Raw genomic sequence first — 18,717 nt, forward strand, 5'->3', positions numbered from 1 at the left:
GTTCTGGGCTTCACAAGGCACCATCAAAGGTGAAGGCCATGGGGGTCTGCGGTGGTGTAGCGGTCTAAGCATCGGCTTTGTGTCGATGCAGTTGCCCACTGGGGACTGGGGTTCGCGCCCCGCTCTCGACCATGGCCGGACTCGATGAAGCAGCAATCATGGGCAACGCTGTCTTCGGGAGGGGGGCGGAGTCGGCTTGTGTTCGTCACGTGAATACGTCTCTGTGTGTGTGTCGGAAAAAACATTGATTCGGCTTGGAGTCGCCTTGTCACGAAAGTGGGGAGGCGAACGCATGCAGTACGAGGGTGGGTGTTTGAATTAAAATAGGGATCGATTGGCCACTAAATTGGGAGAAAAAAAGGGAAAAATCAGAAATAAAATTTTAAAAAAAAGGTGGCCGCACCGAAAAATGGGACTCAGCTACGTTATTTCTGAGGACTACTTACATATTTTGTAAAGTTTGTGTCTAACCCTAGCAAATATGCTAAAACCACTGCATGAGCTACTGAACAAGACAGAACAGTGGACGTGGACATACAAGTATGAAGAGGCCTTTAAAAAAGTGAAAACAGGCCTATCACAGTCAGAGGCCCTCACCCACGTTGATCCAGCACTGCCATTACAGTTGGCATGCGATGCATTGCCGTACGGTGTGGGTGTGGTTATCTCGCATGTCATGCCATCGGGGGAAGAGAGACTGATGGCTTTTGCATCAGGGATGCTGAGTAAAGCAGAGAGCAACTATGCACAGATTGAGTGTGAAGCACTCTATCGTGTTTGGAGTGAAGAGATTCCACCAGTTTCTCTTTGGCAGACATTCATCCTCCTGACTGACCATCAACCTCTCACCTCAATCTTTGGTCCCCACACAGGCATTCCTTCACTTGCAGCCAGTCATATGCAGCGTTGCATACGACTGGCTTTTACTATCCGCCCATCAGTATGACATCGAATACAGGATGTCAGAGCTGCGCAGTAATGCTGATGGGCTCTCAAGGTTACCGTTGCCTGTCACGTGCCCTGAGCCATCACAGGCTGAGATTTTCTACTTCAAGGATAAGTGACTGCTGCTCTAGTGACCTTAGTTCAAGTAAAGAAATTTACACGTACAGACACAGTTTTGTCTGAGATTATGGATATTGTCACTCGTGGAAGGGGAGGAGAGATGATACAGAGCTTAAAGCTTTACCTGGTCAGGAGACATGATCTCACCATCCAGTCTGGTTGCTTACTATGGGGCTATTGTGTCATCCTTCCACTACCACTGAGGAAACAAGTGCTCGAGGAACTACATTGGGGACACTGTGGTGTTGTGTGTATCAAAGAAATTGCCCGGAGCTACTTCTGGTGGCTATGCTTGGATGCAGCTATCAAGGAGCAAGCAAAGTCATGTTCAGCATGTCAGAAGCTGAGGGGTGACCCACAGCTTGCACCACTACACCCTTGGGATTGGCCCGAAGAACCATGGCAAAGGATTCATATTGACTTTGCTGGTCCAGTGGAAGGCCACATGTTCTTAGTGGTTGTTGATGCCCACAGCAAATGGCCTGAAGTTGCCATAATGAAGAGTACCTCATCTGAGCAAACCACTGAGGAGTTAAGGTCCATCTTCAGCCGCTTTGGACTACCACAATAGCTCGTGAGTGATAACAGCCCAAAGGAGTTCGAGATCTTCATGAAAGCTGATGGTATTCAGCACATCAAGTCAGCACCATTTCATCCTGTTACCAATGGGTTAGCAGAGAGACTAGTACAGACTTTAAAACAAGCTATAAAGTCTTCGCAAGGTAACAGATCCCTTAACAGGTGTTTTAGCACATTCTTGTTGATGTACAGAAACACACCTCATGCTAGTCTGTGAATGTTCTCATTCATCTAGGTCATGGTTATCCAAAGGAGTTGAATCAAGTGCAACTTTCTGACTAGACCAAGCTAGTCTAGCTTGGTCTAGTCAGAAAGGCACGAACTGAGGAAGCCTCTTGGATGAGAGGCGAAACGTCTTCACTGATATATACCAAATCCAGTTGCACTTGATTCAACTCCTTTGGACACCTCATGCTATGACAAAGGTGTTTCCTGCCTCAGCTATGTTGAAGAGACAACTCCGTACCAGGCTCGACCTACTGAGACCACAAAAGACAAAACAAGCTGTGCAGACTCAACAGGGTGGTCAAGTGAAGTGACATGTTGTTTTTTATATATATATATATATATATATATATATATATATATATAGATATATATATATATATATATATATATAGATATATATATAGATATATATATATATATAGATAGCTTTATTAAAGAGAGTGGAGAGACATGTTAAAGCCAAATACAGGAGCTTCACAGCTGGAGACACAGTTCTCGCCCGGAACTATGCCAGAGGACTAAAATGGATACCTGCAACAGTTGTGGCACAAACTGACCCTGTGTCATATACAGTGGAAACCAATGATCACATCATCTGGAGAAGACATGCCGACCAGCTGTTGCGCACTTCTCATTCCTGCGACAACACCTCTCCACCGAGGAATCCAGACCTGTTACCAAAGATCTCCCAGGATTCTGCACATCACTGCAGCCTTCAGTGACAGACACCACTCCAAGCTCACCGGTGTCTATAAGAGTGCCTACTCCACACATTGATTCTCACAGGCTGGGGCTAAGACAGTCCCCAAGCAGAGACACTGTGACTGTTGACACTCTCACAGGTCGTCGCTATCCCACTAGAGACACGACCTCCAGAGAGACTCACTCTTTAGTCTAGAGGCTAACCCTCGACATGGGGCAGAATAAACCCCAGGTTATGTCCAGGAATATAGGCAGTCTACCTTCTTTCCCGTAGTTCATATACCAGGCTATGTTCTGGACCTATAATGTTATTATAAAAGAAAAGACCACTGGGTGCCAGGCTTTATTTGAAAGAAGAGTTTGACTTTTGCTGAAGGAGCATTAAAGTAAAGGGGAAGGAGTATCTTGTGTATTGACTATTAGTTTGTCCCTAACGGCACTCTGTAAATTCCCCTGTGTACATCACTGATACGTGTAACCAGCCGTTCAGAAGTGTGTTGCTAAAGACGAAGCCCATGTTCACTCCTCCCCCTGTCTCATGTTTGGTTATTGATAGGTGTTGTCACTAATCCACAGTGAGTACACAACATTTTGAATATTAAATATCAAACATCAAGCAAAGATGAATGTTTCACTGCTCACCACAGAGACTACTGTCTTCATCAGAGCCGTCTGGACAGTTTTTAACTCCGTCACAGAAGTGGACTGAAGGAATGCACGTCAATCCATCTCCACAAACCGTGTGGAGCGGAGGACATATCACTGTGGAAAAAACAAATAAAAAACAACAGAGCAATTTTAGAATGGTCCTGGATGATAGAGTAAGGAACACGATGCTGTTAAAGCTGGACTACAACTGGGACTCACAGAAGGTTGAATCAGGTCATCAGGTCACAACGTCTATTGAGAGAAACGTTTCATCACCATCTAAGTGACCTCTTCAGTCTCAGCTGACTGCAGGTACCCCCACCCTTATAAACAATGCAGTAACTGCAGGTAACCCCACCCTTATAAACAATACAGTGACTGCAGGTGTCCCCACCCTTATAAACAATACAGTGACTGCAGGTGTCCCCACCCTTATAAACAATACAGTGACTGCAGGTGTCCCCACCCTTATAAACAATACAGTGACTGCAGGTGTCCCACCCTTATAAACAATACAGTGGCATAACGACCCAAACCAACAACCAGTTTCATATGCAAATATGGGTGTGACCATTAACTACAGTTACAATGGCCATGTGTACTATTCACAAAGGACTGGGGAATGTTGCAATCATAGCATTGTAAGATGGTGACCCCTTGGTTCAGGGATGGTCCTTGATAGGGAGTAATGCTGGTTTGAACAGGGAGTCAAAGAGGCCATCTATGTGAAGAAGGAACGACCATCCCTGAACCTGAAACTGGTTGTTGGTTTGCGTAGTGATGCCACTGTATAGTTTGTAAGGGTGGGGGTACCTGCAGTCATTGTTTTGTTTATAAGGGTGGGGATACATTACATTACAGTCATTTAGCCGACACTTTTATCCAAAGCGACTTACAATAAGTGCATTTAACGTAGGAAATCAGGAGAACTACTAGTCATCAGAGGTCATAAGAGCATCTAAACAAGCATCTAAGAGCAAAACCAGTGCTTAAGTAAAAGTGCAAGAAAGAGTTTTTTTTTATGAGTGAATACAATAAGTGCTAAGAGCAAGTAACAGGGTAGTAGTTCTTAAAGAGGTGAGTTTTCAACTTGCGCTGAAAGATGGACAGCGACTCCACTGTCCTTACATCAGTGGGGAGTTCATTTCACCACTGTGGGGCCAGGACAGAAAAGAGCTGTGACTGAGTCGATCGGCAGCAAGGGCCTCTGAGTGACGGGGCAACCAGGCATCCCGAGGCAGCAGAGCAAATTGGTCGGGCGGGGGTGTAGGGCTTGACCATGGCCTGGACCTAGGAAGGAGCTGTTCCTTTCACTGCCCTGTAGGCTAGCACCAGAGTCTTACACTTGATGTGAGCAGCTACTGGGAGCCAGTGTAGGGACATGAGAAGGGGAGTTGTGTGGGAGAACTTAGGACGGTTGAACACCGGACGAGCTGCAGCTTTCTGAACAAGCTCCAGAGGTCTAATGGCCGACGCTGGGGCACCAGGAAGGAGGGAGTTGCCGTAGTCCAGCCGCGAGATGACCAGAGACTGGATGAGCACCTGTGCCGTCTCGTCGGTGAGGAATGGGCAAATCCTTCTGATGTTATAGAGGAGAAATCTGCAGGAGCGAGCAACCGATGCAACATTTTCAGCAAACGACAGTTGGTCGTCCAGGATCACACCCAGATTCCTCACAGTTCAAGTTGGCGTCACCACGGTGTTGTCAATGGTGATGGCGAGGTCTCGGTGCGGTCAACATTTCCCCTGGAGGAACATCAGCTCTGTCTTGTCCAGATTGAGCTTCAGGTGATGTATCGCCATCCAGTCCGAGATGTTAGTCAAGCATGCAGCAATGCGTGTCTCTACTTGTGTGTCAGAGGGAGGAAAGGACAAGATCAGTGAATAACAGAACCTAGGGATGTAGTGTCAGGGAGAAAAGGAGAGGACCCAGAACCGAATCCTGTGGAACGCCTGTAGTCAGTCTGCAAGGCTCCAACACAGATCCCCTCCATGTCAGCTGGTAGGAGCGACCCGTCAGGTAGGTTGCTAACATTGAGATTGCAGAGCCTGGGACACCCAGCCCCTCGAGGGTAGAGAGGAGGATCTGGTGGTTCATTGTGTCGAACACAGCTGATGGATCCAGGAGTATCAGGACAGAGGAGAAAGAGTTTGCTCTCGCAGAGTGCAGCAATTCTGTCACTGCAAGGAGGGCCGTCTCTGTCGAGTGACCCACCTTGAACTCAGACTAGTTGGGGTCCAGGAGGTTGTTCTGGTGGAGGTACAAAGAAAGTTGATTAAAGATAGCACGTTCGAGAGTTTTGGATAGAAAGGGTAGAAGAGAAACCGGTCTGTAGTTTTTGACGTCAGAGGGGTTAAGTGATGGTTGCTTGAGAAGGGGAGGTGACTCTAGCAGTCTTGAAGGCAGATGGAAATCATCCTGCCTGGAGGGAGGTGTTGATGAGGTGGGTTAGAAAGGGAAAGAGTTCAGGTGCTATAGACTGAAGAAGAGGGGAGCGGACCGGGTCAAGGGAGCATGTGGTGGGGTGACTGGATGTGATGAATTTGAGGACCTCATTGGGGGAGAGGGGAGCGAGATGGGATAGGGTGGGATGTTGAGAGGTGAAGGAGGGTGCAAAGGGTGGGATAGTGAAAGCAGCCATAACCGGGTGATGAGAAAAGGAGGATCTGATGTCGTTTACCCTCTTGTCAAAGAAGTTAGTGAAGTCATCAGGGAGAAGGGAGGAAGTAGGAGGAGGAGGAGGTGGGGGTTGAAGAAGTGTAGAGAAGGTTTCAAAGAGTTTCTTAGGATTAGAGGCAGAGGATAGGATTTTAGAGCGATAGATCACAGCCTTAGCAGCAGAAAGGGAGGAGGAGAAAGTGGAAAGAAGAGACTGGAAGTTGAGAAGGTCCTCTGGGAGTTTGCCTTTTCTCCATTTGCGCTCTGCCACTCTTAGGCTCCGTCTGTCAGTACGTACTGAGTCGGTCAGCTAAGGGGCAGGTGGAGTTGGGCATGCAGGCCTGGAGGTGAGGGGACAGAGATTGTCCAGAGAAGAGGAGAGGGTAGAGAGAAGAAGATCGGTAGCAGTGTCAGGGGGTAGGAGAGAGAAAGATTCAGGTGTAGGGAGGATAGAGGTAACAGAGGAAGAAAGATCAGTGGCGGAGAGAGAGCGGAGGTGTCTACGGGTGGAAACCATGTGGGTAGGGGAAGGGGCTGAGGGGGATGAAGAGAGGGAGAGAAAGTAGGACATGAAATAGTGGTCAGAGAGCTGGAGGGGAGTAACAGAGAGATTGGAAATGGGACAGTGTCTAGTAAAGATAAGGTCCAGCTGGTTGCCGGCCTTGTGGGTAGGAGGAGAGGGTGAGAGGTGAAGGTCAAAGGTGGAGGGAAAGAGAGAAGAGGATCTAGCTTGATAGTGTGGATGTTGAAGTCACCGAGAAGTTAAGTGCAGAGTCATCAACAGGGAAGTGCGAGACAAATGTGTCAAGCTCCTCCAGAAACTCACCAAGGGGGCCTGGTGGGCGGTACACAACCATGATGGTGAGTTTGACTGGACAAGAGACAGTAACAGCAGGAAATTCAAAAGAGGGCGGAGAAAATTGTGGAATGGAAACAAGAGAGTATTTCCATTTCAGGGAGATTAGCAGGCCAGTACCACCACCCCGCCTCCCAGCGCTGGGAGTGTGAGAAAAAGAGTACACATCAGACAGAGCTGCGGGTGTGATAGTGTTTTCTGGCATGATCCGGGTCTCAGTTAGAGCAAGAAAGTTGAGGGAGAGCAAGGATGCGTAGCCTGAGATAAACTCAGCTTTCGGCACCGCAGACTGGCAATTCCAGAGCCCTCCCGTCACCACCTACTCACCGTGAGTGGAGAGAGTGGGATAGATGAGATTGGTAGGGTCACAGCACCTAGGAGTGACCCAATGTCTATGCCAGCCCCGGGAAGAGGAAAGGACAGGAATGCGAAGGAATACCTGCAGTCACTGTAGGTACTGCAGGTACCCCACATAAGGGTGGGGTACCTGCAGTCAAATGAGACTGAGCAGGTCACTTAGGTGAGTGATGGAACGTTTCTCTCGATAAACGTTGTGTCCAGATGGCCTGATTCAACCTTCTGTGGTTTCCTTACCAGGATTATTGGGTTTGTATCAAGACGATACAACTGGGACTAATATTTTATAACATTATTAATTACTCAAATTGTCATGTATTCTTTACTATCTCCTTTTACTGAAAATATATTTCATTAAAGGCAGATATTAGTTAAAGGTAGAATTCAGTTTTCCTATTTTTCTATTTTTAAGAGATTGTCCACTGGTTCAGCTTTTCTCCACCGAGCTTTTTTCCCCAATACTCATGATGTCATCAGAGGTCAGCTCATGGACATTAATGAGGACTACACCACTCCTCCACAGTTCTTGAGACGACTGAGAACAGTTATGGATAAAGGTATAAAAACATAATATTAGTCATGTAAAAATAAAAATAAATGTTGTCGAGTGTTTTATTACAATGTCTTCAGAGTCATTAGACATGGAAAGTCAAATCTGATGACGTATTTCAGTCCGACTTTAACGATCTGGATTAAATGAACCTTTTAAAAGTGACTTCCATACCTGACGTGGTGTTAGATGTGGTGGTGGTGGGGATCTTGGTGGTAGTGATTGGGGTTTTAATGGTGGTCTTGATGGTGGTGAGGTTCTTGGCGGTAGTGGGTGTCTTGGTCGTGGTGGTAGTCTTGATGGTGTTGGGGATCTTAGTGGTGGTCTTTGTGGTGGTGGGGCTCTTGGTGGCAGTCTTGGTGGTGGCGGTGGTCTTGGTCATGGTGGTGGTCTTGGGAGTCTTGGTGGTGGTCTTGGCAGTAGTGGGTGTCTTGGTCGTGGTGGTAGTCTTGATGGTGTCGGGGATCTTAGTGGTGGTCTTTGTGGTGGTGGGGCTCTTGGTGGCAGTCTTGGTGGTGGCGGTGGTCTTGGTCATGGTGGTGGTCTTGGGGGTGGTTTTGGTGGTGATGCTGGTCTCGATGGTGGTGGGAGTCTTGGTAGTCCTGGTGGTGGTCCTGGTGGTGTGAGCTGGGGTGGTTGGTAGGGCTGTTGTCTCCTCTTTCACTGAATGCAGATTGAGATATCAGCTGTTTATCTGAGAACGTCTCCCTGAACTTTACTGTTTCACTGTTTTACTTTATTGTTTACTGTTTCTTCACTGCTAAGTCACTGTTACACATGGATATGAACAAAGTCAAACTAACTATCAGTTCAACATTCGGGCATTAGAAACATTTTATCTGAAATCTTCTTGACCAGAACATTAGCTGCCTCTACTGCTTTTGCTGGAGCCAACATCAACCACACAACAAATTGAATAAGTATTACAAAAGAACGAAAATGACCATAATGCAGCTCCAGTTATGGCAAATTAGCCCTAGCAGAATAAGAACTGTGGGCGGCCGCCTGTGAGGAAGTAGCTTATCAAACTGGTGTCTAGTCTGCAGCCCGGTTTCTGTCTTTTGAGGCCGTTGCTTTGAAAGTCGCTCTGCCTCCATCATTACCTGTGATGTGTATGCTGGTTATGTCAATCAACAAAGCTCCACCCCCTGTGCTTTGGAGCCCCGCCCTAAGCTCCTGCTCTGTCTCCTGAACAACCATGGGCTGGTTGAACCAAAGGTCAAAGGTCACCACCACACTGCCCTCACTATGAAGAGACAAACGGACAGAGAGATAGATTGAAAAAAATAAATAAAACAAAAACAATCTATTAATAATGTGATTGTTTTCTTCTCTCACCTGAATTTTAAAACCTGGCAGGTCTTAAAGTTGTTGCTTAGGGAACCCTGGCTGTATGCCACTGTTACCTGCAAGGTCAAAGGTCATGCAGGAAAAAGGTAAAAAAAAGAAGCATACATTTATTCCGAATTCAGACACTCTACAGCTGGAAACAACAGGAGATAGAGCAACGTGATAAAATAAAATAAAACTTGATACATAAAATGAGATTACTGGCTAAAAATGACATCAGGTCCTTTATCTATTCCGGTGGTGGTGGTTTATCTATTCTTTATCTATTTCAACTCATATTTTATTTTGTGTTATTCTGTAACAGTCAGCCTTTGATTTTTGGTTCCACCAGCCCATGTTGGAAAGTGAGAGGATGCCTGAGGAGTGGAGAAGAAGCATACTGGTACCGATTTTCAAGACTAAGGGTGATGTGCAGAACTGTAGTAACTACAGAGGTAAAAAGTTGATCAGCCACAGCATGAAGATATGGGAAAGAGTAATAGAAGCTAGGTTAAGAAGAGAGGTGATGATCAGCCACAGCATGAAGATATGGGAAAGAGTAATAGAAGCTAGGTTAAGAGGAGAGGTGATGATCAGCAGCAGCAGTATGGTTTCATGCCAGGAAAGAGCACCACAGATGTGATGTTTGCTTTGAGAATGTTGATGGAGGAGTATAGAGAAGGCCAGAAGGAGTTGCATTGTGTCTTTGTGGATTTAGAGAAAGCATACGACAGGGTGCCGAGAGAGGAGGTGTGGTATTTTATATTTTATATTTGAACTACTTTGCTTCTTCTTGCCCACTATATCCTGTTGTCAATTCCGCCGTAGTGTTTGTTTGTTTTTTCTTTGTGTGAGAGTTTTTATAATGGCTGCAAACTAATTTCCCTGCAAGGGACAATAAAGTTACTTTGACTTTGACCTTGACTTTGTATTGTATGAGGAAGTTGGGAGTAGTAGAGAAGTATGTAGGAGTGGTGCAGGATATGTATGAGGGCAGTGTGACAGTGGTGAGGAGTGTGGTTGGAATAACAGGTGGGTTCAAGGTGGAGGTGGGATTACATCAAGGATCGGCTCTGAGCCCTTTCTTGTTTGCAATGGTGATGGACAGGTTGACGGACGAGATCAGACAGGAGTCTCTGTAGACTATGATGTTTGTGGATGGCATTGTGATCTGTAGCAAGAGTAGGGTGCAGGTTGAGGAGAGCCTGGAGAGGTGGAGGTATGCACTGGAGAGAAGAGGAATGAAAGTCAGTAGGAGCAAGATGGAATACATATGTGTGAATGAGAGGGAGGGTAACGGAATGGTGAGGATGCAAGGAGTAGAGATGAAGGTGTATGAGTTTAAATACTTGGCGTCAACTGTCCAAAGTAACGGGGAGTGAAGAAGAGAGGTGAAAAAGAGGGTGCAGGCAGGGTGGAGTGGGTGGAGAAGAGTGTCAGGAATGATGTGTGACAGAAGGGTACCAGCAAGAGTTAAAGGGAAGGTTTACAAGATGGTTGTGAGACCAGCTATGTTGTATGGTTTGGAGACAGTGGCATTGATGACAAGACAGGAGGCGGAGTTGGAGGTGGCCGAGGTGAAGATGATAAGATTTTCATTGGGAGTGATGAAGGAGGACAGCATTAGGAACGAGGATATTAGAGGGACCGCTCAGGTTGGACGGTTTTGAGACAAAGCAAGAGAGACAAGATTGAGATGGTTTGGACATGTGTGGAGGAGAGATGCTGGGTATATTGGGAGAAGGATGCTGAATATGGAGCTGCCAGGGAAGAGGATAAGAGGAAGGCCCCTTTTCATTCTCCCCATGACAGAGTGTGTAGTGCAGGGGTTGGCAATCTTATCCAGAAAGGGCCGGTGTGGGTGAAGGTTTTTGTTGCAAGCAAGCAGTTACACACCTGATCTCACTAATCAACCAGTAGAGTATTTGCTGAGGAACTTGATTCGGAGACACATGTGTGTAACTGCTTGGTTGGAACAAAAAACTTCACCCACACTGGCCCTTTCTGGATAAGATTGCCCACCGCTGGTGTAGTGTGTGTTGCCGCCTAGCAGCCAGCGGTTCCTTGTGATCACTAGTGGGATCTTATTCTTGCTGTAGCTGTTTTTCACCTAGTGTGTCCTTAAATAGTTCTTGTTGCCTAGCTGTTTTGACTTAGTTATCCTTTTAGCTTATAAATATATTCCTTGGTAACTTGCTGTTTGCAGTTTTAATAGTATTGTGTGAGGTTTGATAGAGTTTTACATAAGTGACAAGTTTCTGGGCAATAGGCCTATTTTCAGTGTACCTCTTTGGCCAATTGGATGTTAAGTGATGAGGGTTTGGCCTGCACTTTTGGCAGAAATTTAGCAATCAGTGTTCTTTAAATCACTGCTGCTACTTGGAAGCATTAGCTTGGAAGCATTAGCTTCCGAGCTGAGGGCAAACAGGTCTAGGTTGAATGAAGGCTAGAGTGAACAAAGGCAAGTGCAACTTTTCCAAGCCAAGACTTCGTCAAGCAAGGACTGCTCTTTTTAGATCCGGTCAGTCATCTGTATCTTGTGTACCTATACTTAGCACAAAAAGTAAGGAAATTTGTGTTTGGTAGATGATTTCTTTGTTGTAACAATGCTTCTTGGTAATAAATCTTATACAGTTGGAAAGCCTGTTTATTGCCCTTTTAAATGGGGCCACATTTGTAAGGAACATGTATTTGTGGGATGAGCAGCAGAGCTGAGTATGTAGGTTGTGCCCGTGAAAAATTTGTCAAATCTTCTCTGCCAATGCCAAACAGTTTATTTTGCTGTTGCTATTGACTCTTGTTTTGAGCTTCTGGTACCCTAGGTACTGACAATCAGGAGCCTGATATAAGATTTACTGCCAAGAAGCATTGTTACAACAAAGAAATAATCTACCAAACACACATTTCCTAACTTTTTGTGCTAAATTAAGTATAAACTATGTGTTCCCTTCGCATCCCTGTCCTTTCCTCTTCCCAGGGCTGGCATAGACGTTGGGTCACTCCTAGGTGCTGAGACCCTACCAATCTCATCTATCCCACTCTCTCCACTCACGTTGAGCAGGTGGTGATGGGAGGGCTCTGGAATTGCCAGTCTGCGGTGCCGAAAGCTGAGTTTATCTCAGGCTACGCATCCTTGCTCTCCCTCAACTTTCTTGCTCTAACTGAGACCTGGATCATGCCAGAAAACACTACCACACCCGCAGCTCTGTCTGATGTGTACTCTTTTTCTCACACTCCCAGACCTGGGAGGCGGGGTGGTAGTACTGGCCTGCTAATCTCCCTGAAATGGAAATACTCTCTTGTTTCCATTCCAAAATTTTCTCCGCCCTCTTTTGAATTTCATGCTGCTACTGTCTCTTATCCAGGAAGTGCTTGACACACTTGTCTCACACTTCCCTGTTGAGGACTCTGCACTTAACCTTCTCGATGACTTCAACATCCACACTGACAAGCTAGATCCTCTTCTGTCTTTCCTCTCCTCCTTTGAACTTCCCCTCTCACCCTCTCCTCCTACCCACAAGGCCGGCAACCAGCTGGACCTTATCTTTACTAGACACTGTCCTATTTCCAATCTCTCTGTTACTCCCCTCCAGCTCTCTGACCACTATTTCATGTCCTACTTTCTTTTCACCCCTCAGCCCCTTCCCCTACCCACATGGTTTCCACCCATAGACACCTCCACTCTGTCTCCACCACTGATCTTTCTTCCTCTGTTACCTCTATCCTCCCTACACCTGAATCTTTCTCTCTTCTACCTCCTGACACTGCTACTGGTCTTCTTCTCTCTACCCTCTCCTCTTCTCTAGACAATCTCTGTCCCCTCACCCCCAGGCCTGCACACCTAACTCCACCTTCCCCTTGGCTGACCGACTCAATACGTACTGACAGACGAAGCTAAGAGTGGCAGAGCGCAAATGGAAAAAAGGCAAATTCCCAGAGGACCTTCTCAACTTCCAGTCTCTTCTTTCCACTTTCTCCTCCTCCCATTCTGCTGCTAAGGCTGCCTTCAATCACTCTAAAATCCTATTCTGCCTCTAATCCTAAGAAACCCTTTGAAACCTTCTCTACACTTCTTCAACCCCCACCTCCTCCTCCTTCTTCCTCCCTTCTCCCTGATGACTTCGCTAACTTCTTTGACAAGAAGGTAAATGTTATCAGATCCTCCTTTTCTCACCACCCGGTTAGTGCTGCTTGCAGTAGCCCACCCTGTGCACCCTCCTTCACCTCTCCACGTCCCATCCTATCCCACCTCACTCCCCTCTCTCCCGACGAGGTCCTCAACCTCATCACATCCAGTCACCCCACCACATGCTCCCTTGACCCGGTCCGCTCCCCTCTTCTTCAGTCTATAGCACCTGCACTCCTTCCCTTTCTAACCCACCTCATCAACACCTCCCTCCAGGCAGGATGCTTTCCATCTGCCTTCAAGACTGCTAGAGTCACCTCCCCTTCTCAAGCAACCATCACTTAACCCCTCTGATGTCAAAAACTACAGACCGGTTTCCCTTCTACCCTTTCTATCCAAAACTCTCGAACGTGCTGTCTTTAACCAACTTTCTTTGTACCTCCACCAGAACAAGCTCCTGGACCCCAACCAGTCTGGGTTCAGGGTGGGTCACTCGACAGAGACGGCCCTCCTTGCAGTGACAGAATCGCTGCACTCTGTGAGAGCAAACTCTCTCTCCTCTGTCCTGATACTCCTGGACCTGTCAGCTGCGTTCAATACAGTGAACCACCAGATCCTCCTCTCTACCCTCGAGGGGCTGGGTGTCACAGGCTCTGCACTCTCAATGTTTGCATCCTACCTGACGGGTCGCTCCTACCAGGTACACAGAGGGGATCTGTTTAAGACTCTGGTGCTAGCCTACAGGGCAGTGAAAGGAACAGCTCCTTCTTATCTCCAGGCCATAGTCAAGCCCTACACCCCCGCCCGACCACTTCGCTCTGCTGCCTCGGGACGCCTGGTTGCCCCGTCGCTCAGAGGCCCCTGCTGCCGATCGACCCGGTCACAGCTCTTTTCTGTCCTGGCCCCAGAGTGGTGGAATGAACTCTCCACTGAAATCAGGACAGCGGAGTTGCTGCCCATTTTTTGGTGAAAGTTGAAAGCTCACCTCTTCAAGAACTACTACCCTGTTACTTCCTCTTAGCACTTATTGTATTCACTCATTAAAAAAAAATCTCTTTCTTGCGCTTTTACTTTAGCACTGGTTTTGCTCTTAGATGCTTGTTTAGATGCACTTATGACCTCTGATGACTAGTAGTTCTCCTGATCTCCTACGTTAAATGCACTTATTGTAAGTAGCTTTGGATAAAAATGTCGGCTAAATGACTGTAATGTAATCATTCAGCCTGACCTGCTGTGTTCCACTCTGCTGTCTGACTTCTGGACTGTTTCCTCTGCTGGCACCTAGTCTGCGCTGGTCATCTGTGTTGAACCTGTTTTCTCGTCTGCCTGCTCCTTGTCTGTGTTGGTCGCTAATCAAACTAATTTCTCGGGATTCTGACCTCTGTCTGCTTTTGCCCAAAGTAAAATGTAGTCTACTGTCATTCACTTTATGTACCCGTTTCCCACTACGTGAATGTGAAACCCCCTGAGACTACCACTTTATTTTGTCTTGATTGGTCTTTGTCTGCCTGTCCAATAGTTTTCTTATGTATTGTTATGTTTTTACTTCTGTATTAATTGTTGTTTGTTTGCCTGCCCAGGGACTGCAGATGCAAATTAGCTGCTTAACTCTGGTGCAGTTGTAAAATTGTGCGTTGTCCCTGTCAAATAAACAATAAACTAAACTAAACTAAACTCCTGTCTCTCTATTGCCAGCTGTTTGGATAACAGATAGAAAAGCGTTACCAGCTGCTGGACGTCGTACGCCAGAGACTTAAACTGCAGACTGGACCCGTTCTTCAGCTCCTCAGTGAAGACAGCGCCACCTGTGATCACCATCTGCCCCGTCATCACCACCTGCTCCGCCACACCTGGGTGTTCAACAAGGTGGTTGTTGATGTTGTTGTGACAATAAGAACAGCCAGAAAGTGTTGGTCATGTAAACAATAACATTGTTGAGCGTATTATTCAGTATGTTTACCGGCTGAGTAATATTCTAATCAGATTGAATGTCTAAACACACTAAAACAACCTCTCTTGAGGCATGCTCGAGAATCCAGGATCCAGATGAACCGATTCAACCTTCTAAAACCACTTGTTTCCACTGAATACTGATGGACTTGGACAGCCTGGTGCTTATCTTGATATTTTAGTGTAGTCTATGCAAAGCAGTGAATTTCAGCTCAGTGGCACTTCTGTGTTTATAACTGTGTTATTACAATCGTTAATTGTCATAGGCTTGGATATGTGATGTGATATGACTCTCAACCCCCCAGGCTACATCCTTCCACCTTCGACTATAAATTAGAAAAAAAATTAAATCCTTCCGTTGAGGAGAGGAGCATTTGAGTGAGAGATGTATTGGAAGAGAGAGGGATGCATGCTGGAGGAAAGATGGAGGAGTCGGACAAACATGCACATACATTTTGGAAGTGCCCTCTCTTGGATAACCTGTGGGGGGAGATATTTGATGTTTCCAACTAGCCAGGGACCACTGCTGGCCATCTCAGAAGCAGTGATGAGCAGGACGAAGGCGCACTTACTGCATATCCTTCTTGCAGCAGCCAAGAAAGCAATAAAATTGAGCCGTCTTAAAGACCCTCCAACCGATGACACGTGGCAGTCAGTAGATACAGACATTTACACAACATAGTTTGCATGTTCTCCCCGTGTCTGCGTGGGTTTCCTCCGGGAGCTCGAGTTTCCGCCCACAGCCCAAAGACATGTGGGTCAGGTGAATCGGCCATACTGTTGTGGTCCAGACGCAAGGCGCGTCTCCGCCTGAGTCTACCGGCAGGGTTCAATCAGCGCGCTCGTTGTGAGCGCAGCTACGCACCAAAGGCTCATCGGAAATCAGCGCACCTGAAGCCAATCTGCAGCCAGCTATAAGAGAGGACGCTGACGTGCAGTCGATGCCAGATTGTGCCATCTAGTAGGGCAGTTACCCAGTAGATCGCTAGACACTTTGGCTGTGTTTCCTCCTGCAATTCCTGCGTTGTGATTCCTGAGTCTACTTCCGTGTGTCTCTCTCCCCCGTCCTCCCAGAACCCCGGTGCCGGTGCTTCTCGGGCTCCGTCTTCCTCGCGTCCCTTGTGTTCCTCGGACCCCTCCCTTGTGCTCCCACGCTGACTCCCGCAGAACCCCTACTGCTGCACTTCACCAGCACGCACAAACACCCTCCAGTCATTTACATTCCTGCACACACGCACCACACTCGCCCTGCACACAGACACACAGTCTTTTACACAGCCCACATCCAGGACTCTAGTTGCACCATACACATCCCGCATTTCCCTGCCCTGAATATAAATAAACGTGCCTACGGGCTTGACCCTGCCGGACCCCTGCACTGGTTCCTTTCCGACGTACAACACATACTACATTGTCCCTAGCTGTGTGTGTGTGTGTGTGGGCGTGGGCCCTACTTGGATAGGCTCCAGCATCCCCGCGACCCTAAGAGCAGGATAAGGATGTCTTCCATCTGCCTTCAAGACTACTAGAGTCACCCCCCCCCCTTCTCAAGAAACCATCACTTAACCCCTCTGATGTCAAAAACTACAGACCAGTTTCCCTTCTACCCTTTCTATCCAAAACTTTCGAACGTGCTGTCTTTAACCAACTTTCTTTGTACCTCCACCAGAACAAGCTCCTGGACCCCAACCAGTCTGGGTTCAGGGTCAGTCACTTGACAGAGACAGCCCTCCTTGCTGTGACAGAATCGCTGCACACTGCGAGAGCAAACTCTCTCTCCTCTGTCCTGATACTGCTGGACCTGTCAGCTGCGTTCGACCACCAGATCCTCCTCTCTACCCTCGAGGGGTTGGGTGTCACAGGCTCTGCACTCTCAATGTTTGCAGCCTACCTGACGGGTTGCTCCTACCAGGTGACATGTAGTCCATGGGCCAGACGATATTTCGGTACACTCAAGGTGGCAAAACTTACTTATAATTTTTGAAAGGATCCATGTCTGTAGATGATATTTTGGTATGATAACCTTTCCTGAGTGGCAGCTGTATCACACTTATCAGCTCATGAAGTTAACCACCCGCTAAACTAAATTGCATTTTAGACGCTGGTGCATATCCTGGTTTAGCCTCATGGTCAGGACATTTTTCAATGTTCTATAATATTGTCTTTGGTATCATTTTAAAGGGGACCTTCTTAGCTTTCATTCAAGCCCTGTTGTGGATATTTCTCACAAATATAGAGGTCACTTGAGCTCTTCAACCCGTCAATGACACATCTTTCTGCAATGTTCGCCTAAACTATATACTTTCTTTTAGCGCTGTGGCATCTACGAATATCAGGGACACAAAACACAAAAACTGGAATACTCACAGGACTGTAAAGATTCAGAAAATGTATAATATACCCATACTATTTCATTGTGTGAGGTGATTGTGAGCCTTAAATGAGAACTAGACCAAAGCCAGTTAGGTCACAAACTGGTCTCTATACATTTGTTTAAATACACAATCAAAATACATGATAAAAAGGAATACCATAGTGAGGTAATGAACTATTTTAATATTTTAAACAACATTGACATTTACATATACTTAGTCAATGATACATGTAATCCCATATCATTAGTGGGTATATGTAATAGTAATGGGTAGGGTAATGGGTATATGTGAATATGGTTACATTATTGTTATCAAGCTCTGGGTAACCAAGTCCAGAATCAACATCCTGTGCATCAATAGACTACTACCACAGTAATACCATCAGAATCATCACACTGTCATTCATCAAACTGCTCGTTTCTCTCATCATCTGACTCCCCAAGTTCAAAGTCCAGTTCTGGACCATCCTGCTGTTTTTGGTTACTGCAGGTCTGTAACCTGCACATGTCTGTGCATGGAAGTCCATTTGACAGGCACATGCAGCTTGGCATTTTGCATGAATGCACACACTTGCATGTTAGCATTTCCAAGACCATATCTGGTGCAGGTGGGGAGCGCATCCAGTAAATGGCCAGCTTGCCTTCATCGTCTGTCTATCCATACTCAGTAGGGCTTGGCACCACAGGGCTAGCCTGCAGACAGCACTTCCATATTGCTGCCTGATAGTTGGCTCGTTGAACATGCATAAAGAGACAGTCTCTACATGGTGGCAGCTGGCTGGACTCAACCTCTCCCCTTTTGGTGCAGAAGAGCTGGTAACGCAGTTTGTTCACCTCAGCAGTGCTGCTATTAGCAACATACATCCGACAGGTGAACTGCTCAATTTCCTGGAACAGCTCATCACTCACATTCCATGTCTGTCGCAGTTGACTAAAAGTCTCTTGGCAGGAAGTGTGCTTTCTCACTATCTTCAGGGCATTCAGCTTCCCTCGACCAGCGAATGCACTGACAGTGTCGCAGCCTGTGAAGGCATGTAAGCCAATTAGGCTGTCACAGATGCTGTCTCCAAGTGAACTTGCCAGTTTGGTGATGTCGACAAACCGTGTGCGGTTCTGAGTCCCACACTTCTGGTAGATGGGACAGGTGATGTCCTTCTGGAAGCCAAGACAAAGCACCATGACATCAGTGTCCTCAGCTGTGATGATAACTGACTTTGAGCCCGCATTTGCTGCATGCAATGCATGCAGGAGCAGACGGGTGTCAGCTTCTTCATGTGTGGAGTGCAGTTCTGCT

General features: G+C 46.8%; 1 protein-coding gene across 1 annotated transcript in view; it reads right to left on the minus strand.

The window, feature by feature from the left end:
* The window catches only part of tmprss15 (transmembrane serine protease 15), a 71,484-nt gene that overhangs the window by 45,784 nt on the left and 6,983 nt on the right, over window positions 1–18,717 (minus strand). The window contains exons 2-6 of the mRNA XM_056284372.1: window positions 14,825–14,949; window positions 8,983–9,050; window positions 8,748–8,890; window positions 7,819–8,307; window positions 3,217–3,336 (exon numbers count right to left, since the gene is read on the minus strand). Of these exons, the coding sequence (XP_056140347.1) occupies window positions 3,217–3,336; window positions 7,819–8,307; window positions 8,748–8,890; window positions 8,983–9,050; window positions 14,825–14,949 (945 nt within the window). The remainder of the gene's footprint in view (window positions 1–3,216; window positions 3,337–7,818; window positions 8,308–8,747; window positions 8,891–8,982; window positions 9,051–14,824; window positions 14,950–18,717) is intronic.

Source organism: Lampris incognitus, chromosome 8 (genome assembly GCF_029633865.1).
Source record: "Lampris incognitus isolate fLamInc1 chromosome 8, fLamInc1.hap2, whole genome shotgun sequence".
NCBI classification, from domain to species: domain Eukaryota; kingdom Metazoa; phylum Chordata; class Actinopteri; order Lampriformes; family Lampridae; genus Lampris; species Lampris incognitus.